Source organism: Apium graveolens, chromosome 4 (assembly GCF_009905375.1).
Source record: "Apium graveolens cultivar Ventura chromosome 4, ASM990537v1, whole genome shotgun sequence".
Classification (NCBI taxonomy): domain Eukaryota; kingdom Viridiplantae; phylum Streptophyta; class Magnoliopsida; order Apiales; family Apiaceae; genus Apium; species Apium graveolens.
The window spans coordinates 14,211,072-14,222,453 of NC_133650.1; the positions used below are offsets into that span (position 1 = coordinate 14,211,072).

At 35.9% G+C, this 11,382-nt stretch overlaps 1 protein-coding gene across 1 annotated transcript; it reads right to left on the bottom strand.

Annotated features, from left to right (window-relative positions):
• Positions 1-7,533: 7,533 nt before the first annotated feature.
• On the bottom strand, positions 7,534-10,755 carry LOC141718366 (uncharacterized). Its single transcript, XM_074520748.1, has 6 exons — positions 10,150-10,755; positions 9,204-10,047; positions 8,971-9,092; positions 8,575-8,682; positions 8,295-8,348; positions 7,534-7,608 (listed from the first exon to the last, which is right to left on the bottom strand). The coding sequence occupies exons 1-6, from the start codon at positions 10,753-10,755 to the stop codon at positions 7,534-7,536; spliced, it is 1,809 nt and encodes a 602-aa protein (XP_074376849.1).
• Between the last annotated feature and the right edge of the window lie 627 nt (positions 10,756-11,382).

Consider the following 11,382-nt stretch of genomic DNA (forward strand, 5'->3'; position numbering starts at 1 on the left):
TCCATTTCCCTGATTGCTTGATGAACTAACTTCATTTTCTTCAGAATCAGCCATGAGAGCAAGGTTGACATACTCCACATCTTCATCCTCTTCATCTCCATTAGCTGCCCAGTCCCTTTCTTGAGTAATGAAAGCCCTCTCCTTTTGCTTGAGTAGATCAAAATATTTCTTTTTGTAATCTACTTGTTCAAATTTCTTCTTTTCAGAAGTTGGCTTTCTGCACTCACCTGCAAAGTGTCCACTTATACCACAATTGAAACACTTGAACTTGGATTTGTCCACAGTGTTTTTGTGAGGTTTAGTGGCTCTAGTGTTTTTCTTGAATTTCATCTTTACAAATCTTCTGGACAGAAATGCAAGATGCTCATCAATACCATCTGAGTCATCTTGGCTGGAGTTGTCTTCATTTTCAGCAACTTGCTCTTTCCCCTTGCTTGATTCCTGATTTCTTATACCATCTTTGGAGTTTGATGTAGATCTCGCAGTTTCTTGTCTGCATTTCCTCTCATCTTCAGCTACCAATGCAACTGAACTTCCTTTCTTTCTCCCCTTCTCCAATACCTCATCCTGTTCCAGCTCTAGTTCATAAGTCTTCAAGATTTCATACAATCTTTCAAGAGTGAAGTCCTTATAATCTTGAGAGTTTCTTAAGGAGACAGTCATGGGTTTCCATTCCTTTGGCAAGGATCTTAAAAATTTAAGATTTGAATCCTTCACCTGGTACACTCTTCCATACAGCTTCAGTCCATTCAACAGCTTTTGGAACCTATTGAATGTTTCATTTAAAGATTCATTTTCTTCAAAATGAAAGTATTCATACTGTTGAATGAGAAGCTGCATTTTGTTTTCTTTCACTTGTTCTGTACCTTCACACAATAGTTGAACTGTGTCCCAAACCTCTTTGGCAGTTGTGCAATTTATCACATTATCAAACATATCCATGTTAAGACCATTAAACAAAATGTTCATAGCCTTCTTATCCTTGTGGACTTCTTCTGTGTCTTCCATTGTCCATTCTGCTCTAGGTTTTGGAATGGATTGACCAACAGCAACTGTGGCTGTAGCAACTGTTGCTACTTTGTGGGGAATGTGAGGACCATTCTCAATGCAGTTTACATAACCTTCATCTTGGGAGAGTAGATGAAGGTGCATTTTCACCTTCCAATGGTGATAACTGTCTTTGTCAAGAACTGGGATTTTTACTCCAATATCCTTCTTACTCATCTTTGTTAGATTCCAAGATCTTTAAACTCTTTGTATGTCAAGAGCCTGCTCTGATACCAATTGTTATTCCTAGTGGACTAACAATGAGATTTACAGAAGGGGGGTTGAATGTAAATCTCAAAACTTTTTCAAGTTTTGAGCAGTTTATGAAAGTTGTGTGTTCAAGAAGAACAAGTGTGTGAATTGCTTTAAGCTAATACAGACAGATATATATTCAAGCACAAATGTAAAGAACACAACAGACCTTAAAAACTTTTCTGGTGGATTTGTTGTTCCACCAGAGATGGTATTTTAGAAAATCTGTGATTAAACAATATTGATCACAGCTGCATCCTAGTACAAACTAGATGAATTTTCTCTCAATATTTTTCTAAACAGCTCTGGAAAATCTCTCATCTAATTACTAGCTTCTACTTGGTTTATATATTACCAAGTGTACAAGTGAAGAACAATATAAAATACAGTAATAAAATAAGATCTTCACTTGCTTCTTTTCCTGTTCACTCCAGTACTTTGTTGACTATTGCATCTTTGTACTAGAGAAGAACGGCTGCTTTTTCTGTTGTTCCTGAAATTCGGCTACCACATCTCAGTTGTCTCTATCAACCCATGTGCCTCTGTTTGTAGGTACAACTACCCCTTATCAACGGCTAATCATCAGAACATCCGTTGAAGCTTTCATCCGTTGATGCACTCATCCGTTGAAGGATGTTATCCGTTGAAGCTTTCATCCGTTGATGCACTCATCCGTTGAAGGATGTTATCCGTTGATGACTTTATCCGTTGAAGCTTTAGAGACATCCGTTGAAGCTTAGCTTCTCATCCGTTGTCTTTAAGTCATCCGTTGATACCACTTCACTTATACAAAATTACAAGGCATGAAGTATTTACAATTGGCCTTCCTATCTGCATATCATCTAGTAGTCAACATGACTCATAGTTTCTCTCAACTTCCAAGAATTACATTTTAAATACAGAGACTGAAATATGCTACAACACTAGACTTATTTCTAAGTAAAGCTACACCATCAACGGATAGCCAAAGTGGTCTTATCCGTTGAGGCTACAGACACTAAATTTCTACTTAAGTATTTTGTTAAACATATCATCAAACTAATGCACATACATTCCTAACAGTACTTTTACCTCATTTTCTTTATGAAGTCAAGCAAGACAAATGGGGCTACTTGTTGACGTGGCACAACTCCTTTATTTGTTATATTCATGTTCTAATTATTTTTAAATAAATTTTAATTTGTCCAACCCTATAGATGTTGTTTCCTACTAGTTTTAGAGATGTGTAATTTTTTTTTTAAAATTTTTTTTATACCATATGCTTTTTTAATATTCAAACCCTGGTGCACACGGGTTCACATTACGTAGTCTTGTTCAGGGTGGTGATTCTATTTTTTTCAAATTTTTGTTGAACAATCCAACCGTACATGATGATACCTACTAATTTTAGAGATGTCTAAATGTTTTTAAAAAATTTATATTTTATATCATGTGTTTTTATAATAGTCGAATTAAGGTCAACACGGGTTCCTACAACCAAATCTTGTCCCGAGTAATGTTTCTATTTTTTTAAAATTTTTGTTCAACGATCCAACCGTACGGATGATGATACTTACTAATTTTAGAGATGTCTAATTTTTTTAAAAATATATATATATCGTGTGTTTTTATAATAGTCAAATTACGGTCAACACGGGTTCCTCTAACCAAGTCTTTCCCCGAGTGGTGATTTTTGTTCAACGATCCAACCGTATGGATGATGATACCTACTCATTTTAGAGATTTGTAATTTTAAAAAAATAGATTTTATAGCATGTGTTTTATAAATAGTCAAATTCTGGTCAACATGGGTTCCTATTACCAACTCTTGTCCCGAATGGTAATTCGATTTTTTTAAAATTCTTGTTCAATGATCCAAGCGTACGGATGATGTTATCTACTAATTTTAGAGATGTGTAATTTTTTAAAAAAAAATTAGATTTTATATCATGTGTTTTTATTATAGTCAAATTATGGTCAACACGGGTTTCTATAAACAAGCCTTGTCCCTCGTGGTGATTCAATTTTTTTAAATGACTTTTTGACAATCCAACCGTATAGATAATATTAAATAGCCTTCTAGTGGTGGGAAAAATAATAAAAAAAATATAATGCCCGATTTGTGTCGTATCATAACAAAAAATGATGTAGTAAATATATTAAAAAAGAAAATTTTGTATAAAAATATAGGCACCATATTCCCCCCAAATGAAAATATAGGCGGTATATTCCCCCCTAAAATTGTTAAGACCTATTTTTATTTCGTAATAAGTCCATTTTTTATATTTAACTATTTCTATTTATTTAATATTTATTTTCTAAATATTTAACCTATATATTAGATTTTTTGACAGATTTTGAAAAAATGGTTAAAAATAATAAAAATATGATTTTAATTTTTTATAATTATCTAGCCAATTGTTTAAGTATATAGCATTTTTTGTGGAATTTTTAAAACTTTCTAGCTATTTTATATTGATTTTTAATTAGTTTTTAATTTAGTAAATAGAAAATAGAAAATAGAAAATCAGCTCCTTAGCTCGTTAAGTGGCAGAAGAGTATTGGCTGATGAATGCATCACGCGGATCACCCCTTTCACTTTTAATCTAGACCATCTAATCCGTTTAAAGAAGCACAATTTGGGGAAATGTTGACCGTTGGTTCATATACCTATTTACAAACCCACTGTTACAATCAAGTTCTTCCCCTTTTCCTAAATTCGAGATTCTCTTTTCAAACCCAAACAGGCCACCATTCAGTTTGATCTGATTGTTTACGGTGAAGCCCCTCTCAAACCGACGTCGAGAAGAGGACCCGTTCGAGAAAAAATGACATTATTACCTGTTTTTACCACTTGCATTACAAGAATACATATTTATAAAATTATGGCCAATTATACCCTCCTAATACCCATATCCAAAATGCGTAATATAAATTTACCCGACCCAATTATAACCCGCCTAAATTAATAACCCTTGCCCCGTAACACTACACGCACCATACTCCCTCTAAACACCATTTCCTTGGCTATTTCTGGAGGCAAATCAAGCAAAATTCAACCCGAGCAAAATCTGACTTCTTAATATGCATATCAGAGTCGATTCTAATGTAAGTGTTCTTCAATAAATGTAGTGTTTTCATTCATTAGTAACTGTTTTAGTGGGATCAAGTTAGAATATACATATATTATAGTTGATTTTGAAACCGTGTTTATTAATTGTCCCTATTTATCTCTTTGTTAGTATCATATTAAGCTTTATATTGGTGTGGTTATCCTTTTAATTTGAGAGATACTTGAGAGAGAGAGAGAGATTTACCGGAAAATGATTATTGTGTCATTAGCGATGGTACTTTTGAGTAATGTACAGAAGAAACATTAGCTGTAAATCAAATCGTAAACACCATGTCTATGTCATATCTAACAGTTGATTCATTGGATTTTATTTTTCGGTTATTTCCCATGTCTAGTTATTTTTGAGGTTTTTCCTGAATTGGTAAATTTGCTAGTTCCTTGGCTTCTTTACATATTGCAATGTTTATTTAATTGATATTCATAGTTTGTAATTCTGGTTTGTGTTTATACATAAGTACTGGCACTGTTGAACAGTTCCCAGGACAATGTCCTAATACAGTGAAGCCACCATTAGTTCTGATAGTAGTATGTGTCTTGGCACTGTTCAGTGTGCGTAATTCTATTTTGTAATCCTAGTAGTATTGTGCGTGTAGTGTTATACCATTAGGTTTAGTTTAGTACCATTTCTGATGTATAAGGTCTTGAGTAATGTTATAGGTTGTACTTCATTTTTTAATTATGTCTATTAGTATAAGACCTGGTTATTTGTTCTTATTGATGTTTTATGTGGACTGTTAGTGACACATTATTAGTTTTATTTATGCATTCAACTAATGAATTTTGTATATGTTAAATAGGTACCTGATGATACATTTTTAGATGATTTTGAGCTTCATCCAGGACCTACAGATCCATCGGTCTTGTATTTGCAGGCAGAACATAGGTCAACAAATGTGTGGAAAGCAGGTGGGGGGGACAGTCAGCGAACCCGTGTTCGTTGCAAGTTTCCAGCATTGCATTCAAGGATGGTTCCGATTCTTAGAAAATTGAGATTTGATGGGATTGCAAGGCTCACAGGTATTACTATAGATTGGAGTCTTGTTACCGCTTTAGTAGAGCGTTGGAGGCCAGAAACGCATACTTTTCAACTACCAACCGGAGAGTGCACTATTACATTACAGGATGTTACCATGCTTCTTGGTTTACGAATATATGGAAATGCAATTACTGGATCTACACATGCTGAGGGTGGGTGGAAAGACCTTATAAAGAACATGTTTGGAAAAGCACCAGATTCCAAGAGTCGAGCATTGGTTGGTTCTAGGTTAAAGTTGAGCTGGTTAGATTCAGCTGTTCCTGAGGTGCTTGCTGATGATGCAGAAGAGTGTGAATTAGTTCGATATACTCAGGCATATCTTCTACAGTTGCTTGTTGGTGTATTATTCGCCGATCATCAGGGTTCTCAGGTGCATTGCATGTTTATACCTCTACTGCAGGATCTTGATCGTTGTGCTACATTATCATGGGGTTTGGGTGTACTTGCTTTCTTGTACAGGGAGTTATGAAAGTCCTGCAAGATTGATATAGAGGAAATGGCAGGATGCGTATTGTTAGTTCAGTTGTGGGCCTGGACGAGACTGCCTACTTTGGCTCCTATCCCTAGTCCTCCTCCTATGGATATATGGGGTGATCTTGCAGGCCCGTATGCTTTGAGGTACATTAATTTTAATTTAATCAATAACTTGCGTACTTTTCCATCTATTTATTTATTATGAGTCTTTTATTTGAGATGTTATAGATGATTTATGTGTAGGAATTGTAATATAGCTTTACATGTTATTGTGTTACATAGGTGGTGCGGTCCCAAGTCATATGCTGATGTGAGTTCATATGTGGTGTGCGTTCATCAACTCTCTTTGGATGTACTTGTACCCCCACAGTTCATATGGATGCCATATACAGATGTTCTTGACACCCTTGATGAGCACTGTAGGGAGGATAGTGCCATTTGGTGTTATAGAGGCCCACTAATATGTTTCTATATTGTGGAGCAACATCAACCGGATAGATGCGTTCGTCAGTTTGGTATGGTTCAGGATATCCCAGTAGCTGCTGTTGAATATTCTAAAGAGCTCCATAACATGACGTTAAAGGGTAAGTGGGATGTTGATTGGGGAAAAAAACATAAGAAGCATATATCATATTGGGACAACCGATTGCAGCATGTGCTTGTTGTTGATAACGGTGGTGTTAGGGTCTCTAATGAGTATGATATATGGTATAGTGGTATTACTCGTCCTTATCATACACGCATGGCTGCTGCGGGATCATATGTGGTGATTTTATCTTGAGTATCATGTTCTATTTTTATGTTTATTTAATTGCTTCGTAAATAATATGTACATGTTTCTTACTTCATTTCAGATTCAAATACTTGATCGAATATCTTCAATAGCCAGGGGTGAGGTGTTAGGTGGGTGTAATAGCCTTATAGATTTACTTGCTACTCGTGGACGGCGTTTATTGGAATATCAATACAGTCGTGGCCTTTTTCAAGATTTTCCTTCAGATGATCGTCGTGCCAGAGAAGAGATTTTAAGAGTAAAGCCAAAAAAGGTCGGTCATAAAGGAGGTCGTGGAGGGATTAATGCTCCAAAGTTTAAGGGATGAGGAGCATGTAGTGGAAGGAAGAGGTCAAGAGGTTCCTAATCTCTTTGTTGTTGAGAGATTGGCCCATGATGTGGATGAGGCAGTTGATCATGATGAAACAGAAATTCCAAATATAGATCTTTCAACACCATCTTCTTATCCCTCCTTTCACATACGCCCTCCTGCTAATTTCCAGTCACCACCAGCACAACAACATAATACACCGGCACAGCAACATGATACTGTCACTGTTCATTCCTCAGCGTCATTTTGGGTTCCTAGTTTTTGGCTGCTGTCGTCCACTGACTTTCTGACACCACCTGCACAAGTTTCTATTTCTGATAATACCTTTCTACATGCTTTCTCTATGATTGTTTTGCATATCCCTATAAAAAATATTCGATATAGTTCTAACCATTATCTAATATTTTTAATGCAGCCGGAAGACCAACAACTATTGCAAGAACTTGTACAAGATGAGCCACCACCATTAGGAGATGATGGACAGCAGTAAAAATCACATGTTGGAGAATTTATAGTTGTACAACCTGAACTGGAGCAGTTACAGGAGCAGCAGCCTCAACTGGAGCATTTTCAGGAGCAACAGCCTATATTGGAGGAACAACAAGCGGAAGATCAGGAAAATCGCATGCAGTTGCGAACTCGCAACTGTAATCCTCCTGGATGTGGTACTAAAGGTCGGAAGATACTTCTTACGCCAGTTACTCAACGTTATAAGCGCCTTAAGTAAGTCCATTTTTATGATCAAACAGTAATTTAAATAAAGCACATTACTGGAACAATATTCAACACGTAAACTTGCTTTACATATTAAACATACTCTAACTCCTAATTTTTTATGCAGGAAGAAGTACCCTTAATATGGTGTCCTCCATCAATGTTTCTGCAATTTAGCAACCTCTACAAAATTATGTTGCTTTCTGTTTTGGAGTACAATGACCACTATTTTCTGCAACTTATAGTCGACTAGTTGTCTTCACTAGATAGTTTTCTCTTGGGATTGAGCTTTTAAATTTCATTATCAAATATTTAGTTTGTGGTCAACTTGGGGAGATTTTAGTTTTTAGTTATGCAGAGAGCAGCATAAAATATTTTCTGCAGTGATATTTAAGATATAAAATGGAATTGTATTGACCTCTCTAAATTGACAGATGAGAAAATTATGAATGAATACCAATATATTTGGAACATATTTCTATTGCAAGTGCTTCATTATACTTTATTAAAGCATTCATTAGAAATGTGCTGCTGATGATTGGTAACCTTTTGTTGCCTGCTGCCTAGGAATGAAACTCCCACTGGACATTGGCACCGAAAACCTGATTCCCTGAACACCACTGATGAATTATCAACTATCATCAACAATGAAATCACTTAAAAGAACTGCTGCAAAACTTTTTTAACAGAACATCCGCTGAATTTAGAGATTACCATATATATGAAATCACTGTCGTACAATCCAACAACAAATCTCATAAAATCCATTAACAATAAATAAGATTCATATGTTCAATTTCATAAATAAATAAAACAACCATAAGTAATCCTTATACAAATAGAAACAAAGCAGCTTGTCTAACAAATCCAATTATCCACTCCCAACGCTTAAATCCATGTTTCTTCTTTTCACCATAAGCGAATCCAGGCATAATAACAGCTCCCTATAAAGCAAAAAATAAAATATAATGAGACATAAATAGAGAGCTCTAGTGCACGACAACATCATAAGTAGCATTGAACCAGATATTGCATATTCAAACAACTATTAGTTTATGCTTTAAATTAATAAAATTATTAAATATACCAATGAAAAAGTATTATGATATGCTAGAAGAAGCTCCCCTAGAAGTTCCCTTGTCTCGTGCCGATATTTGATAATCCATCTCGTTCTTATATCTTGTTGACTTTCTTCGCCCCGGTTTTTTGGGGATGTTCTCAATATCGGGCACCATTTTGGGAAATGTATCAAATAAAGGCCAAGCATTCTCATCCGGCAATGGCTCAAATGCACTTCCATATACATTTCTTGCATTGTCTAGCCTATACCACTTACTTACCAAACTTGTGCAATCTAAATTTTGATTGGCACAACAAGCTAGCACATGAGAGCATGGAATATGGAATGTTTGCCATTTGTTACAAGTGCATATGTTTTCCATTAAGTGAACAATGTGCTAATTACCTCCTTTTTGGCCACGCTTCAATGTAGTCACGGTGAACACCCAAGTGTCACGATCAAATACTTTCACATAATGGCCACTTGTACGTTCCTTCCATCTATTAAGCATTTTGTTGGCATGAAGTGTGAATAGACTGCCATCAACACATTGTTTCTCTACTTCTATTCGACGCTGATCAAAGTAAGCAACCAACTTGTGAAATATTGTCTTGACCAATGCAGCGATAGGGAGCTTTCTTGCCACCTTGATAGCACTGTTCCAACTTTCAGCCATGTTAGTTGTCATAATCCCAAACCTTTGACCTTCATCAAAAGCCAAAGCCCAACGATTTAATGGCTTATCAGCAAACCATTCTTCTACTCTTGGCTCAGCTGCTACCAATGCATTCCAATGCCTAGAAAATTTAGGCCCTGTAAGTTGTCTACACAATGGAACAATGCTATCCTTTAACCCCCTTTTGAACTCCTTCCTAAAATTTGCAGCTAGGTGTCTAGAGCAGAACCGGTGATGACTAAGTGGTTCACACCACCCAAGCTCCGGATTGTTCATAACAGAAATAATCCCCTTGTGCCTATCTGAAATGACACAAACATCTCTCCTCTGGAGGACAATCTTTTTCTTCACCCTCTCCATGAACCAAGACCAACTTGCCTTATTTTCTCCCTCAACAACTGCAAATGCCACCGGAAGAAGGTGGTTAAAACCATCAACTGTTGTAGCTGTCAGCAAGACTCCACCATACTTGTCATACATATGTGTACCATCTATAAGAAGTACAGGTATACAATGTTGAAATGCATCTATACAAGGCTTCAATGCCCAAAAGACTCGCTTGAATGTCACCACCTATTAGAATCAAATATATTAAATGAGTTAAATTTAACTAGTCAATAATGAATGAACAAATAATAATGGATGCAAAAATTAACAAATAGATAATGTAATTACCTCAACTATAGGCTCTCCTAGATCATGCTCCTTGAAGTACCAATCAACAATTGTTCCATGATTGAATGATAGCAATGCATTCATAAATTTGGGAAGGTACTCATAAGACTCTTCAGAGGACTTGAATATAGCTTTTTCTGTCATCTTTCTTGCATGCCTAATCTTCCTTCTTGAAGGTCTATAACCAAAGTGGCTCACAACAGTAGCCTCTAATACTTTCTCTGAGACACTAGGATCTGCAGCTATCTGTGTACTAATGACATGTGCAATATTTGTAGAGCTCAAGTTGTAGTGATCCTGTGAGATGTTTGGGTTGACACATGTATGTGGACCCTTAATTTCCATAATTTCAAAAAAATTATGAATGGCTCTCTTTCTTACTCTTAACATCCAAACACAACCTGTCACCTTCCTCTTGCATTCAACTTCCCAAACCCCTGAATCTGATTTTAGCACCTTTATCTCTTGGTGGTTGTCAATATGAACATCCTTCACTACACGCATCAACTCTTTTTTTGTATGAAACATTGTTCCCTTTCGCAATTCTGAAGCATTAAAAATATAAACTGATTTATTTAGAACCGGCTCATTAAATGATGCTACCATTTATGACCCATCAAAAGACTTGTAGAAAGGAATGTCTTCGTCTCTAAATTCAGAACTACCTCTCGAGTTACTGTCACTATCCAAACGACTTGTGCACCTACTAGAACTTCCACTTGAAATACTTCCACTTACTCCACCACTAAAGCCGCCAGTAACTTCACCACTTTCAGTAGTTCGTAACTTTTTTGAGTTATAGGAGCTTGAACTTCTTTCACCACTTATGAACATCTCACCCCTTACATTTGAATTTTGCATGGAGTTAATCAAAAAATTTTCAACATAGAGCTCTACGTAGTTTCTTAAACTTGAAAAAACCACTGAATCAAACATATACTCTACGTCATCATCATCATACATTGGTGCTACTTCAAACATATTTGTTGAAGGATTTAGAAATCTACGACAAATGTTCAACTTATACAATGTATTATCGGTCCACAACTTTGTATACAAAAGATCTAATAAACCTTCAAAACTAAGATTAAACTCTAATTTCACCAATCTAGTCATCTTTCTATCATATTTAACACCTTCCGCATCATCCATTATAATATTTCCATCACTATATAGCCAACCCCAAATAAACCCACTTTGTGAAGCCATTGTATTACCCCTAGTAAAGATAGA